Consider the following 27,507-nt stretch of genomic DNA (forward strand, 5'->3'; position numbering starts at 1 on the left):
AGAGGCTTTCCTCCCAGTTTCTGTGAATCTGAGTAACACAGCTTCATGGAAGAGGTCAAAGGCTTCATCTTTTATGTATGTGTCAGCCTCCATTTTAATATCCTCCTTCAGAGAGTCTATTTATACTGCTCTGCTGGCATGCATCTTATTTTCTTGGTTGGCCTACAATTTTATATACATTTATTTATACTTGAAGTATTTCCTGTTTTTTGCAGAACGGCTGGAGACAGCCAATAGGCAGCTGGCCAGCAGAGACTTCGATGGGCACGAGGATAAGGCAACAGAGGGCCTTTGTGCCACTCAGAGTGAGTACTGTGCTTATCTGTTTGAAAGATGCAGGTACACATATATATATATATATATATATATATATATATATATATATGTATATATTTGCATATGTGTACTTGGACACTTATATACATGGTGGAGTGGAGGTGAATACTTTGCTTTTAATTGTTATCCTGCTTGTGGCTTGGTGTTATTCAGCTGATTAATCACGTACTCGTGTTTAAACTGCAGGCCGGATTGTTTAGGGTAGGGTTTTTTCTCTCTGAGCACCAGAACCAAGCAGTGGGAGTTAATGGTACCATAACTCTATCTTGTTTTTGATAAATATTTATCTGAAATTGTGAAGTGTTGCTTGTAGAGATAATCTCTAGAGATGCATGCTTTTTAGAGATGCCAGATGTGTCTCTTTGCTGGGAAAAGCTCAGAACGAGCTCTGCTGACTAGTTTGTCAGTGCCATGTTTTGACTAATAGCAGTAAGAACAGAGCTCAACCATGCTTTTTACAAAGGACTGAAGTGACAAAGATTTTACGGCTTCTGTTGCTGTGGAAGCATCCATTCCCAGTGGTAGGCTCCCATAATGACTGGCTATAGTGCTGCTGATTTCCTTGCCATGCACTGATGTGTGTGTGACCATCCAACCTGAGCAGCTGGATGTTGTGTGGCAGTGTGTGGCTTCTTTTGTATCCTAAGCACCTTCAGCACGCTTCCAGAATGGCTTGGCCACCTGGAAGCTGTGCAGTATCTTGTGAGCTTAAATCCCAGTGAAACTCATTGCTGTGTACAGCTCATCCTTCTGTTTTATTGCACCAAGAGCTTCCTTGGAAAATGAGCTGCAACTGCAGTGGAGAACCATCCACCTCCATTAGCACTGAAGAGTTTGCTACTACTCAGTATGCCTCACCACTAAATGTCCAGCAGCTGCTCCAAATGCTGGAGAGCCTTCTCCTGGCTCCCACCAGCAGCAGTGATGCCAGCATGGCTGATTGTTTGGTACGTGTGTGCACAAACCAGAAAAGAATCCAGTGATCTTTTCCATGACGTGTTTCCATGACACTTTGCCATATTAGCAAATGACATAAAGATGTGTAGACACTGCTGTAAATACAATGGGATGACGTCTTAAGGAAATGGCATTGATGTGTAAATCTTGTCATCCTCAGGAAGAGTTCAAATGGGATAAGCTGCTCAGTGGAAATTGGAGGCTGGGATCTGCTCTCTTCATGTAGAGACAGCCTGGCAGTGTTGCTATATGCTATTAGCTACAAGGAGGAGTTAAATCCCCAGGATGGACTCAATTTGAGTTCTTTTCCAGTACACAAACATGCTGTGTACTTCTACTGATAAATATCTAGCAGTGAAACGTTGCGCTGTGCACTCAGCATATTGCTGCAATCAATTCACAGCTTGCAAACAAATATAGCTTTTCAAATTCTATCACATAAGAAGGTCTGGATGCTTGAAGTGTCTCCTGGCTAGGCCAGAGAGCTCAATGTTACTAATGCAATGCAGAGTGCTTCCAAGAATAGAAAAATGGGCACATGTAAAGCAGGTCCTCTTCAGTCATGTTCTTTGGGCTGTTGGGACATGCACCGTACTGACCTCGATTTCAGGGTGTCTGCCTAAAACACTCCTCTCAGAGTCCATAAAAGGTTCTGCTTGGAAATCCTCTGCTACTGACTGCATTTATACACTGATGTTTGTGTGTTTCTGAGTCTCCCACAGGGGCAGACTGTGACTGGGGTTTGGTTGTACCTCACTTCTGACCTGGGGTTTTTGCAAGCACAGTTTGTACCTTCCCCATGTCTTTTAACAGGATGCACAGGCAGAAAACTGCAAAGAAGGAAACTGAGTTTTAGCCACTTTATATACACTGAGATTTAAATTGTCATTTTTAGAAGAAGAGAAAAAACTTTGTTGTGAAAGTGATGTTCTGATTTTCTCCTAAGGGTGGCAGGTTATTAAGTAAATGCAGATTAGCAAATGCAGATCTTAATTTTCATACTAGGAAAGCAAAAGCAGATTTCTAGTCCCTATGTTTGTGGAAGACAGCTGGGAAACATGACCCAGGTTGTATAAGAAGACTCCAACATCAGCAGTTTCCTAAAACTTGTCATTTTTAAGCCACTCTGGTGATGAGCTAAAGAAAGAAGGCTAAGATTCTTGAGGTTGGTAATACTGCATACCAATTTTTCTGTGGTAAAACTCCAGTAATGGGAAAAACTCCCTGAAAAATCTGGCAAGGCAGGATGTTCAAGTATCATTTCTCAGTTCCTCGCAGAGCTTTCCATTAGCAGTGCAACGATGCAGAGCAGTCATGTGCTCTGAGATGAAGACTGCAAGTGACAAAAAAAACTTATTCTTTGCAATAATAATAGACAAAGCCAGGCCACATGCCTCTAAGTATTGAGTGCTAGGCATTTGTGCCTAGGAGAAATGCTACTGTTCTATCAGGGGCTGGAAAATACTCACATCGTATTAGTTTCAAGATAATTGTGTGATGTTTTGTCAGGGAAAAAAGGGTTTTTGAAGGAAAGCCGTGAAGCAGTCACTGATGAAGGCATATGGGTCCATACAGGCAAGAGAAGAGACACTTAGGAGGAGGCTAGGAGAGGCTGTGGAAAGAAAGAGGCAGGAAGATTGAGGATGGTTTCAAGGGCATAGGGCTGAGAGAAAGCTTGCAAAATCATATATTGGGAAAAATATGTTTTGGTGGAGTGTGAGAATTTTGTGTGTTTTTGGGGTTTCTGAACTGTGAGAGCACTGTTTTTTCAGGTGTCTGAGATAGATTGAGGTTTGTGCCCATCCACATGGCTCTGCATCTGTTAGTGGGGATGTGTGGGCAGTTTTAGTAGTTTGTTGATACAGCCTTACACTTTGTGGGAGTGTTCAGTTCATGTGCCATGAACTTGTGCATATATCTCTGTCCCAGATATCCCAGGCAAAGAAATGTTCCCATTTCCAGACCGGAAATAATCAGGAAATAATCTGCATTGCTGCTCCAGACCTCCCTTGGCCCAGCTTTGTCAGCATCAAACCACAGCTGCCGAGAACTGAGTGAGGCCTGGGCAGATGGACAGATGGACAGTAGCTCTGTTGCTCCTCTGGAGGGAAACCTCAATGTCTGGACCTGGCAACCTGGCCCTATTTAATGTGCAGAGAATTCAGTAAAGCTGTGGAAAACCTTTTCCTGTTTGGCTGCTTGGTGTAGATACTGATTCATTTATTTTGCTTATTGTTTTTGGGTGGATACCAGCTGCTGAAGGTCTTTGGAGCAGGCAACAAGGTCCTGTCCTAATTTCAGATTCCTTCTGACAGTCAGACTGGGGAGACTGTCAGAGCATGAGGGCCCATCCTGCTCTTGAGCCCTGTCTCACAGCCATGGCTGTTCAGGAAGGTTGGGCCACTGGAGTTGGCTGGGGCACAGCTTGATCTAGGTGGGCAGAGGAGGTCACTCTTGTGCCCCATCCTGCTACATCAACTGGTTGGAGGGTGGCTGGCAGCAGCTGCCATGTGACTAGGGAGGGCAGATGGCAGAGCTCCTCCACACACTTGGCGTGTCAGGAGCTGCAAGACTGACGAGAGGCTAAAGAAGTCCCTCAGGTTTCACTGAGGAAAGGCATGGTCCCTGGAAAGCATCTGTGGAATTAACAGCTGTGAGTGAAGAGCCACCATTGGGAAATGAAAACTTGCATAAGAGAAATTATTGGAAGTGCTGTAAGGGATGTGGTATGGGAGCTACTCTTGTTTGCAGGAAATCTCCTGCAGCCAAATCAGTCTCTGGCTGCCGTAATTTGATATATTTTCTTCTGCCAGCAGTGGTCATTTTGTAGTAGCAAGGACTGTCTGTAAAATATGTCCATGTTGCCACTCTGTAACATCAGAGCAAGGCAAAAATGAGCTTGGGATGTACTGAGATAGTCATTAAATTGGTCAAATCAGTTGATTCTCAGACGGAATGTGTGCTAAGGTAGGAATCACATCTAAGTTACACTAAATCTGTATCATCTCATGCCTGTATCTTTTTGTCTAAAATTTCCAATTCAAAGCAGGTTCAAGACTTGTCTACTTAAGATTCACTTGCCCAGCCTGACAAGTCAGAAAGCCTGTTTGAGAAGTACTGAAGCAGCCTCCTTGCTTTATCCACTTTCTTCTACCCAGCCAGAGTATAGGTGTAATATCCACGGTGTGTGCAGGTGCAACAGTCAGAGGCAGTCTGTAGAAAACTGTGAGACAACAACTGTGAGCTGTAACAGTGAAGCCTTTTGGGAACTGTTCTGTAATGGGGTGTGGCAGGGACCCACCAGAACATAAAAATAGTTACTAATTCGAGTCCTTTAGTTAAAAAGGTGTATGCAAGGGTAATGTAGTGAAACCGTTTTTAGACTTTCAGGTACTTTGTTTGCACTTGAAGAAGATTAAAGGTCTGTTCGACTAAGTCCTCCTTCACTAAAAATTATTGCAAGTAAAGTACTTATAAAATGTACCTCCGGGATTTTACAGGATGAAACTGACATAGAGAAATATTGAAAGGTGTTCAGGAAATTTTTCTTGCCACCTTTCTAGTGGTGATTATTTTGTGAATTTGTATATAATTTGTCTTCTTTTGGTGGGATAGAAAGCACAGTGCAACAGGGTAGGCTGAGGGCTTCAAGTTCCATGAATGGAAGTTGAAAATGAAGATCTCAAGTCCTGTTTTGCTGTGTGTTATCCACATGTGTAACGTGAAACACAGGTTTCAAATCCAGAGCAGAACGTGTGTAATCCCAGCATGAGGTGGTGGAGTGGAGGGCACATGTGAATGTGCCTCATATATATGAATGCACATAGCATTCATCTTCCAGCTTCCTCACCCTCTAATGACATTAGCTCCCTGATAATTTTCCCAATTTACACTTTTCTACAATATTAATGATATTAATTAATATCATTAATTAATCAGATATTAATGTTCATTCTGCCTAATCTGATTGAAGTAAATATTTTTGTATTGGAGGAAGAGATCTGCATGGCTAATATAAAATCCCTTGCCAACAAGGGTAGAAGACGGCCACCATCATACCAAGATGGCTCATGGTGGCAGTCAGTGGTGTGGTGTCCACAGCGCTCACTGGGTCTTGCTTGTGGGCTTTGCAGTGACCAGCATGATGGTGTTGCTGCCAGGATTTTTTATGAGGTGCTGAGTTCCTCCTTTTAGGATAAATGAGAACACAGCTGGGTGGGTTTGGGGTCACCTCATCCACTTTTGCCTTGTTCCGCGTGGCTCAGCTTGTGTACATCTCACCTCGCTGCAGGCACCTGCTGATTGTGCATGAATTAAACCTGTTCTCATCCCACCTCACCATCTGCTGGGGGTAGTTCAAGTCTGAAATGGAATGGCTTTGGCCATGTGAAGATTTCTGACCCTGCTTGGGGGAAGGTGGATGGTTGGGCTTTCAGCTTGAGTGGTCACATTTGGGTGGCATGGGCTGAGTGTTTGGGGCAGATTTCCCATGTTTCTGTGTTTTTGAAACAACTTTTCACTTCAGTTAAAAAGTAATAAATTATGTAATGCTATGTTTTAAAAATCAAAAATCAAAACAACATTTAATTGATGCCAAATAAATTTTTGGAGGAAATTTTCCTTCCTGGAGGTTTTCCAAGTATCTATTTTTGTTGTCATTCAGACTGAAGGCCAGATTTTGAAATTTAAGATGTCACTGAATGAAACCTTGATCCTCTGCTCACCCCAGTTATTAACTACTTGTGTTCTGACATCAGGGATCCAGTGATTGTCCTGTGACACTTGTGTGCCCAGGAATGGCTTCTCAGCACTGTCAGGGCAGAAGCAGATGGAGCCAAGCATTTCCCCAGGCAGCTTGCCAGCAAAGTCAGTGGTGGGCCTGCAATTTGTTGCTGAAGACAAAGATGTGAGCAGAGCTGACTGAACTTAGCCAGTTGTTTATTTTTTTAATGTTGTTTTAAATCTTACCCAAAAAGGGATGATTTTTCAGCACAGAGGTTGTCTATGTGCTTTAGTCTCGCTTGTGATGCTTAACAGAAGGGGAGCACTGGTCACTGGATCCTTAAGTCCTGCAGGTCTGGAAAGCCACCCAGGGCCCCCATAGGCCTGAAATGGCTCCCACAGCCTCCCTTTTCTCTGCATGGTCCGAGAAAGCGTGTACAGAAGCCTCCTATCTTATTTTTCATTACTGCTTCCTCGTCTTTCCATTTTCAGGCTGTCTAGCACAGATTTGTATTTACTGTTTGGCTTCTTCAAATTTTCTGTATGTCATGATCTCCATCCTTGCAAATAAAAAGCACGAGGCACAGCACAGCCCACATCCATGGGGCTGAGGTTTCTTGTCCATTACAGAAGGCATTGAAGCTGGCAGCTATAAGCAGCTCTTGAGGTAGGGTGTTGTGGAAAAAAGGAGTAGTTGGTGCAAGCCAAAATTTTGCGGGGGGATGTGCTAGCAGTTCAGCAGAATAGAAGGCTGTGAGGCAGTGCTGGGGGCCGCAAGCTCTGCTAATGCAGATGCAGCCCAAGCTGCCACTCATCTCTGCTGCTGGTGTAAGGCTGGGCACTGAGGAGCTGAGCCCTAGCAGTAGAAGCTCCTTGCCCACTGTGTCTCAGCACTCTATTGTAAAGGCCCTACTCGCTGCCACTTTTCATAATTTTTGTTTTTCTAGGGAGGTGATAGCTTACCTCTGGTGTGTGGCCTGGGGCCTGTGAGCTGTCTGATAGTGGCTCTTGTTCTTGTCTTTCTTTCAGACAAAGAGCACTTGAAGGAGAAGGAAAAGTTGGAGATGGAGCTGGCAGCTGTGCGTTCAGCCAATGAGGACCAGCGGAGGCACATTGAAATCCTTGACCAGGCCCTAAACAATGCACAAGCCAAGGTTATCAAGCTGGAAGAGGAGGTGAGGCATGGACAGTATTTCTGTGCTCTGAGGATAGACATGGTTAGACCTTTCTCCATCCCTGATTCTCTTCTACCCACAGAGTGCTAGGTCTTCCTGTTTCCCTTGCACTTGCCCTTTCATAGAGAAAGTGGAGGGTTACACAGTATTGAGCAAACAAGCAAGCAGAGGAGACCATAGGTGTGTCTAGAGCAAAGTCTTCAAAGTGTAACCAGGAACAAAATCAAATTCAACTCAGCTGGTGGCTGAGATAATGGTAGGATTTAACAGAAAAATTGAATAAAAAACTGACTACTCACTGGCCTGGGACTGTGATAGAGACTTGAGGTGTTAGTGCATCCCATTTCTCACCAAAGAATACCAGGAACCTTTTGAGATGCACACAGCCCTGTGCTGCTGTGTGCGTCTTTTAAGATGTGGCTTTGCATCTTAAAATATCTGGCCAATCTGGCTGGAAGCAGACTGACTGACCAGGATTTTGAGCTGCACGAAGAGCACCTATCATACTGAGAGATCCAAGAAGGGTAAAACTCCCAAGAGGTCTTTAAGCAGTAACCATATAAGCCTGATAGTGAAAATAGGAATTCAGATAGGAAGAGAAATCCTAGGCACAGGGCTCTTTAAACTGACAGACAGAACAATACCTAGTAGTTGGAAGCTGAAAGTAGACAAATTCAAAGTGGAAATAATGCTTACTTCTAACTATGACTAAGAGTGACATTATCAGTTCTCTGTTACTGGTGAAGAATCTCTCAATTTATTGTATTCTTTAAGGACCTTCAAATCAGGAGGTGTGGATCTAGTAACTATTTGAAAGTTTATGCATTCCAGCAGATTGGAAAAAAACTGTCAAAACAGGCCTTTTTGACCTTTTAGACCCCTAAAATCTCTTTCCCAGGGACCAAGAGAGGGAGAATGTTTTATGGAAATTAAAAGGAACATGATCTTTACTACCTAAGTGGCCAGGTCATTGGTGATGGAAAGGCCATTGATGAACCTGTGCCCTAACATTTGGTAGAGGTTCAGGCTCTGGCACAGATCTTGGGCAGCCCTGTTCCCCTTCAGAGCCTCATTTTCCACCTGCAGGGCTAGCCAGGGGAGCAGGGGATGCAAAGGGTCTTGTGGGGCCCAGAAAAAGCCTTTCCCAAATACCTGCAATTAAGTGCCATTCGTTATCTTGGAAGGATGAAGGGAAAATTGACCTCTGTGGTTTTTGAATCGTTTTTATTGACAATAAAATGACAATGACAGACTCCCTGTTAGGCTAACCAATGGTTACTTAGAGTCTGGAAGATTTAAAGTATTATATGTGAGTGCTGAAGGCATTGCTGGTTTGTACCTGACCCTTGGTCCATTCTGACTCCCTGTTTAGAAACATTTTAAAAACTCCATTTCCTCAGATGGGTGCACTCAGCAGCAAGAAGAGGATCACATTAAGTTTAACTGCTCCTTTGTTAGTTAGAGTAAAGCCTGCTCACCATCAGGGTGTATTTGGGGCAGTCCCTTTGGGGTAGCTGCAGGAGCCAGTATATCTTTAGTCTGTACATAATCCACTTGACACTCTTTGGCTGAAAGGCAGCCTGAGGTTTTATATTTGCATTTCATTACAAAGGGCTGAATAAAGGAATGTTTTAGGTGGCAATGCCTGCTTCTACAGTCATGGCATCATGCAGGGGATGGGAAGAAATAGTGTTATCTTGTGTCTGGTCCGCAGACTGTCAGTGTGGTATTGGCAGGTAACTTCGGCTTGCTGAGTAGAGACTACTGAAGGCAGAAGCGTATACAGTGATTTCCAGGCAGGTGGTTCAAGAACCTATCTTGTGCCTGCTGTGTTGTAGTAAATATGTTTGCAGCCTTAGAGCTCTAACAGCTTGGCAGTAGTCAGGTTTTAGTCTAGTCATCCAACAGAAATGTGCCTCTGCTGGATCCTGGATTGTGGACTGGTAGAGCTGAGAAGAGGTTAGATGTTCCCCTCTAGGAAGCTCCTAACCTGCCCAGGCCATGGCAGATGTTCTGGAGGTGGTAAATTCCTGCCTGGAGCACTGTAGGTGTTACAGACATGGTAATCTCCTGCCTTGGGCATGGTAGATCCCAGAGGTGACACAGGTGCAAGTGATGCTGTGGTATTTGCCGTAGTATATCAGAGTCCTCATCCTGACAAACCCATATTGATCTGGTACCTTTTAACTTCTTTTTTCATTCTAGGGGCAGTTCAAATGAATTTTAGCCCAGCTGCTGTGTTTTAATTGTTCAAGGCAGTGTCAGGCAGCTTGGGTGAAGTGCAGTTCATCTGAGGCTGCCAGCGTGTGCCCAAGCTCCAGCACTCACTTTCCCTTTTGTCCCATTTCATGGCTGAATCAGAGCACCCTTTTCAACAGTCTCCACTGTTTCTGGATCTTAATTAGACACATGCAGAAGATAAGTTGCAGTGTTAAACCTTCATTTTAAACCAGGGATTTTTACTATAATTTGGAATATATTGAGGAAAACACAAATTCAGTCAAATCAAAATGACTGTTATTGTTAACAGAGCTCTAGCTCATGCACTGCTTTGTAAATCCGCCCAGATTTCTTCCACCACCAGCATGTAATTAACAGCGTTTTAAATCAAGCCTTGAGAAATAAGCAGTAGCTACTAAGTTGAATTATCATAAGATAGTGTTCTATGTAAATCTGCATTATCCTGGGTGCCTGCTAGTAGAAGGATTTAATTCAAAATGTGTAGGTGGTGTTATCACCACATGTCATTTAGCAGACTGTTGCATGGAATCAAACTCAGTAATTGGAGAGGGCTGTACAATTTATTTGGAGTCCAGAAGCTGTTCTTTGCTGGGAAAAATTAAAGTGAAAAGTTGTCTGAGCTTCGATGAGTGCACCTGAACATAAATCACTGAATGGGTAAGATTAGAAGTGATGACAGTGGGTCATCTGGTCCAGCCTCCCTACTCAAGCAGGGTCATCCTAGAGTATGTGGCACAGGATCATGTCCAGATGGTTCTTGATTACCTACAGTGAGGGAGACTCCACAACCTCTCTGGTCAATCTGTTCCCATGCTCTGTCACTCACAGAGTAAAGAACCCCCAGTCCTTCCCTGTAGAGCTGCTTTCCAACCCTGTACTGGAGTTTGGGGTTATTTCTCCCCAGGTGCAGGGCTCTGCATTTGCCCCTGTTGAATTTCAGATGATTCCTCTCTGCCCACCTCTCCAGCCTGTCAAGGTCCTTCTGGAGGGCTGCACAGCCCTCTGGGAGTATTGACAACTCGTCACAGCTTTGTCTGCAGGGAACTTGCTGAGGAGGCATCTGCCCCTCCACTCAAGTCATTGATTAATAGGTTTAACAATGCTGAGCCCAATATTGAACTTTGGGGGACACCACTAGTAACAAGCCTCCAATCAGACCCTGTGCCACCCTCTGGAATCTACTGTTCAGTCAATTCTCAGTCCTCCTCACTGTCCACTCATCCAGGGTTCCTGAGTTTACCCATGAGGTTGTTGTGAGAGACAGTATCGAAAGCCTTGCTGAAGTAGTAGACAATATCCATCCAGAGATAGATGAAGAAGGGAGATTAAACATTGCTGTCAGAGAGATTAAACATTGCTATTTAACATAAGAGGAAATAATGAGATGCAGTGTTTGGAGGTGAAGCTGAGCAAATCAGGCTGAAAATAAAGAGTTAAGAGTATTTAACACTGAAACAATCTACTTAGAGTAATAGCAGATTCTCCATCTCTTACAGTCTTTCATTCAAATCTCATATCTATAGAATTCAATTGTTCAAATTGGAGTTACATTTCTAGCATGGATATTTTTCCAAGACCTACTCATCTTTACTCAGATTTATTTGCTTGGATGTCCCCTTTTAGCCTTAGCTCTTCTTCATCTTTGTTCTCCTAATCTCCAGGACAAGGTCAGTGTTCAGGCAAGTTTGCTGATCTAGTGAAGAAGTGAATTGTTTAATTAAATGCTTCTTGCTCTAGTAGATCACAGTTTGGAAACAGAACAAGAAGTAATTTGCTTAAATTGCATAAGAGAAAGCCAGATTAGGCATTAGGGTAAAAGTTTTCTGGCAGTAAAAGAAAATAAGCTGTGAAGTAGTTTGCAGGAATAGGCTGTGTAATTCCTACCCCTGGGTGATTTTGTAAACAGCTTATACAGATGTGTGCCAGGTTTTATGTACAGTTGATCCTACCATGCAGCAGGAGGATGGATTGGTACCTCTCCAGTTGCCATCCAGTTTTGGGGTTTTTTGGAGTCTGTGTGTCTGTGGGGTGTTGGAGCTTAATGTCACATCTCTGATTGTAGTCACTTCTCTCTTATGGATCCATGCTTCACTGGCAACCAACTTAATTTGAATTACAATATTTTATACCTTGTGTTTTAAATGCATTGGTGATTTTTTTTTGTTTGTTTGTTTTTGTTTATGAATCTACATGCAGAATAGAAAAGTCAGAATTGGCTTGAGAACCTCCCTATAAAATTATGAATGTGAGAACTGTCTTGTTGCATATCTCCTGCAAAATTGTTTTTGAGGCGGTGGGCGTGTGAGCATCGCCTCACCCACAAGGGCAGAGGTGTGTGAGTGTGAACCCTGGGGCCTAGAGGTCTGCTCCAAAGCCAAGTTGTGGCTGCTATGATACAGATGGACCCTGCAGCATTTGGCAGGACATGGGAGAGCAGATGAGGTCTGCTGCCAAAGAGAGACCGTGGGGGAGCTTCCTAACCCTTTCTATCCATGCTGGTGTGACTGGAGGTGACACAAATACCTTCCTACTGCCAAAATAGCACATTCAGTAAGAACCCTCTGCTCTGTGGAGTTGCCAAGTCATGAGCTCCTGAGGAATGCAGTCTTCATGCTGCTGCCAGAGACTAGTGGGGATTATAATCTCATTAATTTTCAGGGGAAGGCCAGAGTGCTGTTAGCATTAGCCTAGATTGCAGCAGGGCTAAGGAAGTCACTCTGCCAGTTGTTGGTGCCAGGGGTTAGGGAGGTTTGTTTAGACCAAGTTACGCTTTTGCTGTGAGCAAGCCTGTATTTCACTTCACCTGTAAGATGGATGGATTTAGGGTGACAGAAGAGGAATTCATACCCCTTTTGGGGTATGCTGCTTGAGCAATCTCTGGCTGTAAAACTCTGCATTACAAAACCTTTGTGTCAAGTTCAGCCCTTCAGTAATTGCATTATAGATGTAAAGAGGACTTGGCTTTAGCTGCCTGGACATCCCATCTACAGATCAGTGTGGACAAGCCTGTGAGCAGAATGGAATAGGTGGAGCACTTCTGGCTGTTGGCACTCCTCTTGTTTCACCAGTGTAGAGCAAATATGCAGGAGTGAAGAAAGAGCCCCTCTGTTTGGGTGCAGGTGGTGTGCTGAGTGTCAGCAGTCAATAAAACTCATGGAGATTCCTCTTAATTGGGTCTGTCCTGTGTGTTTGCCCAAAGAGTATCCACCCACATGACAGCTCTTGCTTAGAAATGGCCTGGGGGGTTCATGGTTAATAGATCCCCAGTGGGTGGAAGATCTGGGGCGGCATTCCTTCTGAAAAGGGTAGCTCTGCCCCAGCAATGCCTGCTGTGCACATTCGCTGCCCATCAAAGAGACACTGTCCTTTCCCTAGAGAAACTCTTGGAAGCAAATGACCAAAGCCATGCTCAAGCTCAGTGTGTGCCTGCAAGTGCACAGGGGGCCCAGGGTGGGGTACAGTGCCCCACAGGCTGCTGACCCCCTGTGCCCCACAGCTGCGCAGGAAGCAGGCCTATGTGGAGAAGGTGGAGAAGCTGCAGCAGGCGCTGACCCAGCTGCAGGCGGCCTGCGAGAAGAGGGAGCAGATGGAGCGGCGGCTGCGCACACGCCTGGAGCGAGAGCTGGACTCGCTGAGGATGCAGCAGGTGAGGACAGGGTGATATGGGCAGGACCCCAGCATGGGGCCTTTGGTGTTGCTTTTAACAGAGATGGTCACTTGCAGCCCTGCCAGGTGACACCTTACCTTTGGATTTGGCTTGGTGGGCTTTCCTCTTAAACCGTTCATTTGGATAGGGTTGTGGATCACTGGAAGTGTTCAAGGTCATGTTGGATGGGGCTTTGAGCTTGTGAAGTTTTCCCTGTCCATGACAGGAAGGCTGGATTTAGATGACCTTTGAAGGTCCCTTACAATCCAAACCACTCTATGATTCTTATTCCTGATCTTCAGCAGAGGATGGGGCCGTTCTGCTGTGGGGTTGTTGGATGCAGTTGAGCCCTGCCTGCTGCTGGGCTGAGATGTCCTGGCTCCCCTGCCCAAGGGCAGGCAGGGCAAAATGTCCTTCCAGGTTTCTCTCTCTAGTAATGGCAGATTGGGCAAAAACCGGCTTCACACAGAAGGAGAAGGGGAAGGCTGAGGTACACGTGAGATTAACCCCGAAACTTTTAGCTAATGTTTCATTGAAAAGGCCAAGTAGGATGATGTGGGATCTGGTAGGAGCAAGACCTAGGCCCGTATTTGTTCTGTGAAAATCTTGATGTGTGTGGTTCACAGAAACTTTGACCCATGACAGATCTTGACCCAAGTGATATCATCTTCAGCCAATAAATTATTTATATCTCAGTCCAGAATGGGCTAGGAGCATAGATTTGAATTTCTGTATGTGTCCCCTTGTTTTTCAGCAGCCCTGTGTCCTTAGACGGGTATTGTTATGCTTGTATTTTATGCACAGTTATTCCTTTGTTATAACACCTTCATCCCTAAGTCACGAAGTCCAGTCATCTTGAAAAGGAAAAAAACCCCAAAACTAGGAGGTTGCAGGGAGAATTTCCAGGCTGCAGCCTGCACCAAATGCCAAATATATGGGCATTGGCTTTGGAGGAGAGTGAGCAGATATGCTGATTGTATCAAACTACGGCTTGGGGAAAAAACAGCAACATAAGCAAAGCATGATGCTCTTGGAACTCTTGAAGGGCTCACTCGTATCTGTCATCACATGCATCTGCTACTATAACCTTTCCTTATTTGTAAGCCATTAGTGGACACCAAAGCAGCTGTTACACAGAGCTTGTGCTGCCAGAAAGCAGAGGAGCTGATCCTACTGGCAGGATGCCATTGGGAAATAGTTCTACGGTCAGGGGCAGTGTCAGTGGTTTGCAAAGTCCTGAGGTGGCCAGACCTGAGAGCATCCCCTTCTTTCTGGCAGACCCAGGGCAGGGCAGGTCCTCCAGCACCCTTCCCAGGGTAGCACTCTGCTGCTGTTCCCTGCAGACCCTCATTCATCTATCTCTGCTCTTTCTTGCTGCCATAGAAGTGTTTTAAGTCTTTCTTGCCCAGTCCACCATGGGCTTGGTGTTCAAGAGTTCTCAGTTCCCCCTTAGCCAGCTCTCTTCCAACTTAACAAAGGAATTACATGGAATATGACATGCTAATGCCATTTGAGAAAAGAGCATCTGAGAAAAATACAATTAAAATTCAAGTGAAGGTAAAACTAGAACTAAGAGAGGCTGAGATACAGAGGCAAGTTGATATATTAAATAACAGCGATGGACTGTTGCTGAAATCCTTGTTTTGGGAGTTCAGGCTATGTTCAGTTTGGCAGAAAATTCCTCTGTAATTTACAGATTGTTTAATTTTAAATTATTTTTGGTACTGTAATTAGCAATTGGATTTTGAGTTGACATAGTTTTCAAATGCCTGCACCCATTCCATCTGGTAAGTTTTAAGAGGAAAGATTATCTTAACTTCTTGTCTTACCTGTCAGCTTTGAGGGAAAACTTCAAGGTGTTTTTACTATTGTTATCTATACTGTTTGTTTATGAGCCACAATGCTGCTCATAATCATGTGGCATCAAAATACCCCAGCTTTTTGCTTCAGAGCTGTCTTCTCTGAGTAGTCAAAGTTACAGTTACTGAAACATTTTCTCATTGCAGAGAAAGAAAGGAGATGTTCTTTTATCGTTTTTACCAGAGTCAGCAGAAGGGATCCAGAACACAAGGAGACAGTGAGCCAGAATCTCTTCAGTCCCTGGCTTGCTGGTAGCTGAGTCCAAATGGCAAATCTTCCTTATCACTGACGCACGAATTGGGACCAATAAACAAACTCTTTCAGTCAGCACTGCAGGCTCAGTTTACAGGGATGGCAGATGTTTTGACTTAGAAGATGACAAGCACCTGTGATGTACCAAGATACTATTTGTAGATCAGGACCACAATTCCAAAATACTACCTTCCTGACAGAGGTTTGACAATATTTTTGCAGGAGCAGAGTCACAGCCATTTTTCCCAAGGGCCACTCTATACTGCATTTCCAGAAAGCGTCTTCCAAACATGTTGTTACTGCACCAGAGGCTAAGGCCACAGCCCTTCCCTGGTATCTCTAGTTTCAATGGTACAGCTTTGCCAGTGGAACTTCAAGGTGCTGCATCAATGAGAAGCCAGTGCCCCTGAGACATGGTTTCCTCTTTAGTACAATACTGTTCACTGTGGAATATAACAAATCTCTTGCATTTTTGTGTCTGAAAATTAATTTATTTCTGCTGAGTTCTCCCAGAGCTTCATGCCTCTCCCCTCAATGTGCACTCATCCTTTTGCTAAGCCAAGGACTGGATCTCCCTCTGCTGCTGCTCTCTATCAGCAGTGAGAGGAGCTCAGGGTAGCTACCCATGCTGCTTAGGTGACTTAATTAAATACTGTAACTGGGTGAAATGAATCCTGCCTGGACAAGCTCTTTTCTTGCAGCATAGATGGAAAGAGTTACACACCCATTGCTGCTTGTCAGCATCCCATGGGAGCCACCCCACAGGTGCCTGGGGATCTTCTGCCCCTCTAGTTAGGAAGTTAGCTGTTACACCACAGAAAGCATCCCCTGAGGGCACAAGAGAACTAATGTGCCAGAAGGGACAAGCTTAAATGCGTGGCTGGGATATTTTCCCAGCCGCTGCTTTAAACAGGGTGCATGTAACTAGGTCACAAGGTGCTTTTTTTTCAGCTTTCATATATAAACCCTCTGGTAATAACTGCCTGTCCGTACTGAGCACTGCCCAGCCATGGGCATGAAGTCCCTGCAAGAAGAATATCTTTTAAAGCTTCATTGCTTCTTTTCCTACCAAGTTTTTTTTCCTACTTGTTCCCTTGGCTTGGGGTATCCCAGGAAATCTCTGCACATCAGGGTAGCAGCCAATTCCTTGCTTCTGTCAGCATGGTCTGGGGAGCCATGTGCTAGGGTTGCATATATGGTCAACTCACCTATTCTCCTGCAAGCTAAGAGGTTTAGCCTGGGATTTCCACCTGCCCCTGTCAAAATGGGATGACTTTGTATGTGCCAGAAAACTGAGGAGGAAAAGGGTTTTTCTTCATGCTCAGCAGGGCATGAATATCTGTCACTGTTTCCACTGACAGAGGCAGGGCAGCTACCAGACAAGCAGCCTTCCGGAGCATAATGCCCCAGCCCTGATGGAGCTGGTGCGGGAGAAGGAGGAGAGGATCCTGGCCTTGGAAGCTGACATGACCAAGTGGGAGCAGAAGTATCTGGAGGAAAGTACAATCCGGCACTTTGCCATGAACGCTGCAGCCACAGCTGCGACAGAGAGGTAAGATGACCTTGCTGCAAGCAGGCAGCCCTGTTCACCATGGAAAGCATGGCAGAATAATACAGAAGGGGTGTTTTCTTAAGGCTGGATGTTGCTTGCCATTCCCTGCTGGGTTGCGCTGCCAGAGTTAATGCACTTCTCCAGGGTGTTGTGCCACTGAAATAGAATTGTTGGTTGAGACAGGTTTTATCCTTCTGACCGGGTCCAAAAGTTTAACAGATCTAGGCATCAGATTGAAGCAATGTCCTCTGGCAGTCTCAAGGTGCCAAATTACACAGCACAGTAAGGCAGCTCCCAGTATCCCAGCAAAGTGAGCAGGGACTTCATATATGGCTGCACCCATCCCATGGCCTGTAATAAGGTTGTTTAACCTAGTTTTAAAAACCTGTAAGAAGGGAAATTTTGTTGCCTAAATAACCTTTTTCACCACCTTATGAATCTTCAAAACTTAAAATGTTTTTCTTGATAGCTAAGCTAGACTTCTTCACTGCAAATTACCTCCATTGATTCTTGTCCTTCCCAGGCATACAGGATGAACAGCAGATCACTGTTGATGTTCAAACAGCCTTGTAAATATTGGAAGACAGATATTCCCTGTTGTATTTTCCCTGGTCTGAACTAGCTTCCTCCCCTCAGCCATTTCTAACATGCCCTAGTGTAAACCCTTTCCCATTCACATGGCATATGTCTGGACTATCTGTCTCCAGTTTGTCTGTGTCAAAGTGTGGTGGCCAACAACACAAAAGGCGGTGACCCTTCCCAGCGGTCAGGAGGATAGGATAGTTATCTTCTCACTCCAGTTTCTTAGGAGCCAAATCCCCAGAAAACATCCTAAAACGAGTTTTGCCTTTGAAATGCCTTTAGGTGTGTGACTCAAGATGGACTTTCCTTTTGCACTCCAGTTTTGGCAGCAATTCCTGTGCTGTTTTTCAACTTCCAAAGTGTAGAGCTTTGTTACTGGTTCATACTGTAATCTTGTTGACTTGGGATCTGGTGAGTGGGTCCCTCTGATGTCTGACCCTATCCTTCTGGGTTAGCCCTGTGTGGGTCACCCATGATTCCAGCATGCTCTCTGTTCCTTTAACCTCGTTAAATTAATGGCATTAATGACCCAGCCCAAGTCAAGAGTAGCCTGCAGCAGGATCCCCCCATGCCAGGTAGCCATCCACTTCAGAGACAGCCATCGCTGGCCTGCTCTTTGAATGTGGATTTGGGGTTTTCTTTGCAAGTTTCAATCTCACTTTTGCACTGAGGGTGCAAAAGCCACCCTCACAGTCTCAGGAGCCTGACTCTCTGTGGTGAACCTCTTTGCCAGGGATGCCTCGGCCCCGAGCCACTCACACAATGGCAGCTACGGTGAGACAGCGCTGGAGGTGCGGGGCTGGCAGGAGGAGGAGGAGATCGTGCAGGCCAACCGCCGCTGCCAGGACATGGAGTACACGTAAGACATGCCCTGCTATTCCTGCTTGTTGTGTGTTGGGGCTGGGTTCACATAAACCAGGATACCTGGATAAGATGGGCTTGGCTTCTTCACTTAGATTTAGTTTTGCTCTTCAGCATTCAAACAGGGATTAAAGAGGAGTCGTCATTAGATAACTTCCTCCCTAGCTTCCTGTTAAGCCTTCTGTGGCAAACCCAACATTTTTACAAAGCAGAGATTTTTCCACTATTAAAAGTAGTCTGGTATGCCAGGACACAAGTTTGCAGACACTTTTATAAAAAATATGCATTTGTTTCTTGTGGAAAATACCAGTGATTGTTTTTACTGGGTTTGTGTTTTGTTTTTCATTCACAGATGCAAGCTAATCCTGCTTCCAGGGAAGTGCATCTTGTGTTTACATTGCTAATTAAACATGTGATGATGAAAACTAATGCTTTCACTATTTACAAAATGCACCTGCATTGTGTTATATATTGTACACCACAGTCAGGCTAGTTATTTGACTGTCAAAGTGTACAAATTTTTTAAAAATATGGTTTTGTAGTTGTTCAGTATGATTTGGTGTTAATCATTCCTGGAGAAGAGTTCAGATAATCCTAATTTTTTTGTGATTTGAGAGTCTTCAGGGTTTGTATGAGGGAAGTAGCGAGCTTTGCTAAGCTCCGAACACCATGTGCTGATTGTTTTTGCAGCAGTGAGGGAGAAGGAAGAGCCCAGACCACCTCTCAAAGAAACCAAAAGGAACCTTTCTACTCACTTCAGCAGGTCTTACTCCAGCTGACAACAGACCTGAATCCTGGGGTTAATTCAGTCTGCCAAAGCACTGTTTCCACATTTGGCCCCAGTGTATTACAGGGGTGAAAATTGCCTTTGTGTTTGTATTGTAAAGGTTGCAACATGCAGCCTGGTCAGGATACTGCCCACTGCTCCTGATTGGTTAGTAAAACCATAGCAGAGATGGGTTCAGTTAACTTTGCAGAAAAGTTTGGGTTTAATAGCTAGAAATGCTGTCTGTTTTGAAGTGCATGGTTATCCTTGGAGGAGCTGCTGGGAGCTGTCTTGCCCAAATACCCAAAACCAGAGAGGACAGAGCAGCAGGGCACCTGTGTGGGGACCTCCCTGCTGCCTCCAGGTGTGGAGACCTACCTGTATGAATGTTTTTTCCATTCCTGTAAGCAGAGCATTCCTATTTTGGTAGAATAAAGAATCTCCATGCCAAGATAATCGAGAAGGATGCCATGATCAAGGTCCTTCAGCAGCGGTCACGAAAGGACCCTGGGAAGGCTGACAGCGCCAGCCTGCGGCCGGCCCGCTCCGTGCCCTCCATTGCCGCTGCCACAGGCACGCATTCGCGCCAGACCTCGCTCACCAGCAACCAGATAGCTGAGGAGAGGAAGGAAGAAAAGCTCTGGAAGGGAAGCATAGGTGAGTTCAGCTTTTGCTTAAGCTATGGTTCATCCATCATTTCATCCTAATCCTTCTGCTGGAGCTCAGCAAAAGTGCCTTGGCACACATTGCCCTGACAGCTCATTTCCAGAGGACTTTCCAGGGGCAGAATGTGTGTCCTTGTGCTTAAGTCAAAAACTAGTCATGCTTTAACCTTGCATTGTATCTTAATTACATCTTTTAATCATAATAAATCGTTCTGCACTGATTATAGACAACCTTAATTGAGGGAAGTCCTCCCAGATACAGGCACACAATGTTTGGAACTTTATGGGAGTAAATAACAAATTTGGACTAGAAATAAAGCCTGAATAAAGTTAATCAAGAGGGTGATTATCCCTTTGGATAGGACAGCATTATGTGATGTGTCGGATAATTCAGAAAATCAGTGCAGGACTGCCTGTTGTTTGGGGCCACATAGGATGGGGTGTGGAGGTGTGCAAGGCTGTGTCGGGAGTAAGTGCCACTGGGATGGATGTGCAGAAGGGGAGGCAGGGAAGAGAAAGCCGCTTTCAAAAAGGTAGGAAAGTACCATATGAATGCCAGAAAAAGCAGCATCAAGGGGAAAAGCTAAGCCGAACGAAATGAGCCATACCCAGCATCTTGTAGCTCCGAGGTGGGATGGGGGACAGCACATACATTTGAGCTTGGATGTGACTGACCTCTGTGTGTTTTCAGGGCTACTCTTGGGAAAGGAGCACCATGACCACCCATCAGGCCCCTCACTGCCTCCGCCTCTGCCCTCCTTGTCTTGCATGCCTGTGCCGGTGCCGGCAGCCTCCCACGCAAAGACGGGCAGCAAAGACAGCAGCACCCAGACGGACAAAGCGACGGAGCTCTTCTGGCCCGCCACCGCCTCCTTCCCAGGCCGGGGCCGCCTGGGTGCCACCCCAGCACACAGCCCGGCCCCACGGCCCCTGGGGACACGAGTGGCCAGCGAGAAACTGGGTGAGCTCTGCCAGATCAGATCCCCCATCAGTGCAAAATGTCAGCACCCCCGGGGCTGTCAGCAATCCCCAGAGACACATCAGTATTAGTGGGGACAAGGTGTGGGGATGTGATGCTGCCACAGTTCGTAAAGTAGGGTGGAGGTTTCTTCAGGGAAACTAAAATTGTAGAGAGAGAACTTTCTAAGGCTGCCTGGAGTGGCTTTGTGCTTGGCAGTCTCTGTAAAGCTCTGTTTGTGACAGGGAGAATTTGCAATTATTCATGCTGCCAGATATAAAATTGTGCAGTTTCACACCTTGAAAACCCTCCACACCTGCTCGCATACTCAGACTCCTCTTTTTTTGCAACTGAAACCATGGTTAGTTAAAGCACCATTTTCTCCCTAATTTTTAAAGGAAAGCTGTGGGGAATAGTAAGGAGAAAGCAGAGATCTATTTTTAGAGGGGGTTAAAAAGTACAATTTTAGTTATTTTTGAAAGGTGGAAATTGATGGTTTCCAGCCCTAGCAAAGGAGACATTTATTTTATGCACATTATTTTGAAAAAGCCTGTTTCTTACACATTCATCTCCTCTTGATGCCTTGGAAGGCTGACCTGAAACAGAGACTGGACAGAGCTAGAGAATAAAGTAGGTATTTAATGAAAGGCCTCCAGGATCCGCCCTAGGCAGGACAGGAGCCCGACCAAGGCTGCACCCAGGGTGGACCAAGAATAGTCACAAAAGAATGGCTGCCTGGTCATGGGATCATACAGTTTTATAAGTTTTGGTCCATTTGCATATCGGGGTTTAATTGTCCCATTACAGCTTCAGGTTGTGAGGTCCCATCCTTCTTGTTCCTCCCTTCAGTCCACCGTTGTTTATGCTTTTGGGCCTGAAAGGTGTCCTTGGTCCTCAGCAGGAAAAGGATTTGTTTTGTCTACCTGCTCTGGGAAGAGAACTTACTAGCACTTAATATGAGGCTCAGAACTACATCTCTAGGCAGCACAGAATCTGCAAATATGAAAACTAAAGCTTAAGGCGTCACTCTCAAAAGCAAATTTTCCCTCTAAAAACGTGCTATGTATCATTAAAAGAGCTGACTATCACAGAACTAGATTGTCTGTAGCATCCCTTCCAACCCAGACCATTTTATGATTTTAGCTAATGAGATTCTTTGGTCTGTATCTCTCAAACGTCATCTTTATGCCTGCCCTCGGGGTCTATGCACACTGACACACCTGCTTTCATTGTGCAGGGAATTCAGCATCACATGTTCCTAGTGTCCTGAACAAATTTGGCTTTCAGTGTGTAGGATGTACAGGGAATACATGCCCGACCTTCAGGGAATGGGATGATACTTACTTTGAACAAATTACTGTTGAATTTGGACTGAAGATCGACTTTCGCTTCTTTCCATTGCAGAGAACTCCAGCCACGGCAAGCTGCCTGACAGCAAAGGCAGAGTGAGCAGCCTGCTCCACAAGCCTGAGTTTCCAGATACAGACATGATGGAAGTCCTCATCTGAGCAGAGGACAGCATCTCTGGGGTTTTGTGTGTGTTCAGCCAGGCCCAAGATGGTCCTCAGTGTGCCAACCTTGAAAACTAACCCTGAAAATCTGAAAAAACAAAGTTTATTCCCAAATGGAAGCTAGAGTCTGATATGTTGAGACTTTTGACCAGGCAAGAAGTCAAGAGCAGTGGAGTGATAAAATGAACGTCTGAGATTTTCTGAACAGAAGGGGTCGTTGAAAATGGAAAGTGGTGTGAGAAGGGGAGTGTTGAGGTAAAAGGAAACTGTTTTCTGGTGTAAAGAGAAAGTAGTGAAGTTACAGACTGGTTGCACACTGCTGTCTTCCTGCCTCCACAACCAGGACAGGGAGCGAAATCCTGTCTCTTTGGAGGCCAGAGAGAGTTTCTGAGTAATCCAGGAAAAACTTGCATCTTCCTCAATATCAATACATTTCTCAAAGGTTTCAGTCTCAAAAATTTCACATCTTAATTTTTGTGAATAATTGGTCTGTAAATGTACATGGCAGATTCTCGTAAGTATGTGTTTGAAGTGGCATTGGTGTGGCTTTCCTGGGCAGGCAAGTCAGGTGCCTCTTTCCTGGCTGGACAAGTGTTTCTCTTGGAGCTGAATTTATAGTACAAATATTCATGTCTTGCAACCTCAGAGCTTGCTGAGACTTCTTTTTTTGATAGGAGCAGTTGTTGGCTGGAATTCTCCTGGTGGATGAATGTAGAAGGGGGAGGGGGGACCCTGCTGAAGTAAACCCTGTTGTAACTGTAGGAAAGGTGGGGGAGGATCCCAGCAACTCCCTAAAAGGGCTGTGCATTATAGAGTTCCTTTGGGGGGAGCTGCATGGGCTTGTTTTTAGAGAAGTTAAGCTGGGTTTACTTACGGGATCAGAAGATACCTCTTTCTGGACACTGGTTCATAGTATTGGAAGAATCAGTGTGTTTGTGGCAAGAACAAGATTTTTCCTTTCAATTCTTATAGCCAAGTCCTACCTTCCTTGAGCATACAAACCTGCTGTTCAAGCTGATGTGGGGCTGGACATTAAGGAGTGCAGGAGCAGGCTGGGAAGGGTTTAACTGCAAAGCAGTATGTGAGCATCATGTGTTTTCTGTGCTGAGCTGTGGTTTCTTTTCACCTTATTTTACCCAGGGTGGAACATTTCTTATTTCCAACTTTGTCCCTGAATTCAGTAAGAGGCAGCCAACTCACCCGCTGTGTTACTTGTGGCTTCGTGCACTGCACATGCCGATGGGGAAATTTTCCTCTGTGAGGCATTTCTGTATTGGCTCTGCAGTTGCTGAGCCTTGTGGTGCACCATAATGACTTTAAGGAGAGCTTGACTTTGGGAAAAAGAGTGATGGGATCTAATGTGAAGCTGCCTAGAGTGGAAAAGTAATGGGTGCTAAAAGTAATTGTGCACTCAGGGCTGGCTCGAGGTCACCTCCTCCCATAGGTGACAAATCAGAGCCCTTGACTGCTGAGAACACCAGGCATTTTAAACTCTGCTTTTGCCAAAAACTGCAGTCCTTGTGAGCTCAAAGCCTTCACAGGCCAGAGCCTTGTGCTCAATACTGCTTGGCTGATACCTTTTTTTTTTTCAAAGAACAAAATTGCTATGTTAAGGCTATGCACTTATTTCTGCGTGTACCTAGAATTAGACATATGTTGTTGTCACCCTCTTTCTGAGTTTTGCACTTGTTAAACAAAGTATTGGTAGGTAGGTTGTGCAGGAAGCAAACTGTGTTTCAAGTATTAGCAGCTTTGCATTGTGAAACCAAAGGTGTAAAACCCTTGGAAGATGTTATGCAGCTTAATATATGCCTTGTAAGATAATTTTTTTTTCTCTAAAGTTAATTTAAATGTTGTAATTGTTTGCATAAAAGCCGGGACCGTGTGTGGCATCACCACTGACCCACTTTCATGGCCCTTCCTCAAGCGTCTGTGGTAGGAATGGGGCAGGAGAAAGACAGGTCAAGGGAATACAAGTAAAATGTTGGTGAATTTTTCATTGCATCACTTTTTATCCAAGAAATAAGGATACCCAGGTACTTGGAAATCCCTAAGCATTTTGTTACCAGCTGTAATATTTCTTTTGCTGAAACTCTTCAGTAAGTTGTGTGCAGGCAGACAGTGAGGCGTCCAGGAGAAACAGTGCTGGATCAGTATGGATCAGCTCTCAGTTATGTTTGGTAGTGGTTCAGCTCGATTTCTCCAAGTCAGCTAGAGCACAGCACTCCTCCTTGGGGAGACCACAGTCACTCCAGTTTCTGCTAGCCAAAGCTGGCTTTACACTTGATGCTGCCCCAGATTCACAGTCACATACAGGAAACTGTTAGAGACAGTGCATAGGCAACTGTCATTGTAGGCAACAGCTCAAATGAACCAAAAGATTAATTCTCACCAATTGTGTTGAATTCAAGAGATGTTAGTTTTCCAGGAGGGAAAGTCTGGAGGACTGGTGTGTCTCCCTCCAGCCCAAGCACTAGCAGGACTTGCGTGGAGTACTACTGCCATATATCAGCCCTGCTGAGCAGAGCGGCACAGCTCCATTTGTGCTGACTTTCCCAGCTCTTTAACTGTTTAGTGTTGTTGGGAAACTGTGCTGTAGCCATTCCAGGTGATGTCAGTGGTAACTAGTTGTAAAATACTGTCATTTTTTATTGTTGTTGGTTGTATAGAGAAGTTTGTGTACAATGTTGTACAGCTGGAGGGTTATTTGTACATAGGGGGGGGAAATGAAGGCTGTTCTGTGTCACCCCCAGCAAATGTTGATATTGTTGGTCAGCCAAAGATTTCTTATTCTTTGCTGTTTAAATTTGTGCCTTACTATTGTAGATAATAAATGTATAAACATGTTTATTTTCTCACTTTTCCAGTGTGAATACATTCAGTCCTCCAGAAGAAAGGACTTTAAAAAAATTCTTTAAGCTTTGCAAACAATGTGCTAAGACTAAGAGGGGATACTCAGGGACTTTTAAGGTTGCATCTTCCCCATTTTTCACAGGTGTTAATGAAAGGCCGCACAGCAGGTGACACCAGTAGGTGTATGTGAGCATGGTATCAGTGGGTTTCCAAGGCAGAGGATCAAACTGGGAGTTTGCCCAAGCAAGAAGAGCATGATTTTAGAGATGATCAAGAAGAGATGATTTTAATGAGATCATCTTCACTGGAAGGAAATGAGAGGGGAAACTTAATGAGATGCCTTGGTGAAGATACACATATTTTTTAGTCCTATGTTCCTGCTAAGCATAGAACTCCCACTGATTTTTTTGTATTTTTTTTTTTTCTGGAGGGTCTGGGGCTTCTTTATTTGACAGATGTTGGATCAGTGGGAGTGTGGTATCTAGATATCTTTTATATCTAGACATTCTTGAATTATATACTGTGCTCAGTAAGGAGTAAAGACCAGATCCCATTTCATGTACAAGGGGAATGCTCCAGCCTGGTGGAAATATTGTTCCTATGTTTGTTTATGCAACTGAAATAAATGGGGGGAAGGGAGCAAAAGTTAGTCAAGTGTCTGGCTTTGAGTTAGGGGTTGAATTGCTCAGCAGGCTCTCACATGCTCTTGAAAGTGTCTGTTAAAAAATTCCTGAATCAGGTCCCAGGGAGCTGCAGGCATGAAAGGCATGAATGCCACTAAGGGCCTCTTTCTTCTATGAGTTCTTTGCCTGTACCAACCTTTTCTCCCCAGATCCTTGCACACGTTATAAAAACCAACCTGTCCTGAGCAGAAATGTGTCAGTAAAGATCCAGGGGGGTTGCAGAAGCTTGAAGAGAAGTTTGTTTGACCCAGATCCCAGCACCATGTGTTCCCCATGTAAGCACAGGTCAGCCTGACCCATCTGATCACTCCATCTTCAAGACATAGCAGCTGGTAGTATTTCTTGTGCCAGGAACAAAGGTTTGGTGGTTGTTGAGATTGTGGCTTTTTGACTTCCTTCAAGTCAAGATTTGACAGTAAAATTTGGCATGTATCTTGTTTTTCAAGGCCATGGAAGAAAAAAAAACTAACAGAGGCCAAACCAGTATTAGGATGGGAAAAGCCTCATGGCCAGGTGTGTTCAGGTATAACAAGGAGGAGGCTTATTCCATTTTTCAGTTGTGTCTTCACCACAGATCCTCCGGCCAAAAAAAATGAATGTCACTGTAACACTGTCTGCAGGTTAAATATATTTTGCATATTAATGTCAGGAATAAATATGTAAAGAAGCAAACTTCGAGAGTCAGTTTGTTTAAACATTAAAATCCATTATTCCAAAAGCAGGTAACAGACCTGCATCATGTAAAGAAAGAGCTCAGAAGAGCTAAAAATATTAGCAAGATTGCCATTTAGAAGTATTCAAAAATCTAGTCCCATCCAAAATGACAAGACATTTTCAGGATTCACTTGGATTCTGTGCACTGTGCAGCTGTGACATCTCTTCTGCCCTGGTTTGTTCCACATTCAGGGCTTTCTCCTCCCAAAGGTGGAGAGGGACAAACATACAAACAGCAGTGAGGTGCATTCTTGGGGAAAAGCTATGATTTCCAACATCTTTAAATACCTTCTGAGTCTGGACTTAAAGTACACTGCAATGAAACTTGAAAAGTTCAGATCTCACTCCCTGGCAGGAAGGATGCTTGTTGTCAGGATTCCCAGTCTGGGGTCTGGATGCAGTCCAACAAACTGGGCTGGTCTGAGCACCCCGCTGTGTTCCTAGACCACTCTGAGTCAGGTAAGTCGGCCTGAAGGTAGTAACCCCCCTCTCTGCAAACCAAAGCAAGTGGGGGAAACAGGGTACAGTGTCCTCAGTGCAGTCCCACCTGAGAGAGGGGTAAAAACACGAACAGCTGTCATTGTGCCACTGTGATTAATGTTCATCCAGACCTTAAGCTGCGGCTTCGAAGCCTTGTAAAACCAAACACGAGTGCCCAGCATTCCTGAGCTATAAAAGGCCCAGGAATTCATTGACTCGAGGTATGAAGACCACAAGCTATTTTCTTTCATACCGACCACTTCAGCTTTAGATGAACAAAATATCAGTGTGCATATTTTCCAGAGTAACCCTGCATGGCCCTGCTGCAGTCCAGAACTCAGTGCTGTGCCAGTGCCCTCCAGTCTGACACAAAGCAGGGCAGCAATTACAAGGTGAGACCTAGGTCCATGTTGGCCCCACATCCTGTGAGAAGCTGGAGACCTGCAGCAAAGTTTAGTGCTGAAAGGGAATTTTTTCCCCCAGTACCACATGATGAGGCAGCGATGGAACTTTTGGCAAGCTAAAAGTTGGAGGAGGGCAGTGCCACCGCCTCTCTGGGGGTCATACTCACACCTGACCATTGTGGTGGCTTTTCCAGCTGCTTGGTGGACTCTGACTCCTTGTTCATGGCTCCCCTGGTGTCTGTGTGTCCTGGGAACACCTTCAGTCCCCTGCAGAAGCAGGGTGGACAGC

The 27,507-nt window shown here is 44.9% G+C and overlaps 1 protein-coding gene across 2 annotated transcripts in view; it reads left to right on the forward strand.

Moving 5' to 3' along the window:
* Positions 1–26,292, forward strand: part of AMOTL1 (angiomotin like 1) — a 75,989-nt gene extending 49,697 nt beyond the window's left edge. For both annotated transcript variants that reach the window (XM_066175704.1, XM_066175705.1), the window contains 8 exons: positions 216–305; positions 7,045–7,190; positions 12,928–13,077; positions 16,551–16,741; positions 18,057–18,182; positions 19,381–19,607; positions 20,307–20,576; positions 21,978–26,292. In XM_066175704.1, the coding sequence (XP_066031801.1) occupies positions 216–305; positions 7,045–7,190; positions 12,928–13,077; positions 16,551–16,741; positions 18,057–18,182; positions 19,381–19,607; positions 20,307–20,576; positions 21,978–22,081 (1,304 nt within the window). In that variant the 3' untranslated portion in view covers positions 22,082–26,292. The remainder of the gene's footprint in view (positions 1–215; positions 306–7,044; positions 7,191–12,927; positions 13,078–16,550; positions 16,742–18,056; positions 18,183–19,380; positions 19,608–20,306; positions 20,577–21,977) is intronic.
* Positions 26,293–27,507: the final 1,215 nt, after the last annotated feature.

Source organism: Chamaea fasciata, unplaced genomic scaffold (genome assembly GCF_029207755.1).
Source record: "Chamaea fasciata isolate MVZ Bird 193981 ecotype frontalis unplaced genomic scaffold, bChaFas1.0.hap1 SCAF_2, whole genome shotgun sequence".
Classification (NCBI taxonomy): Eukaryota; Metazoa; Chordata; class Aves; order Passeriformes; family Sylviidae; genus Chamaea; species Chamaea fasciata.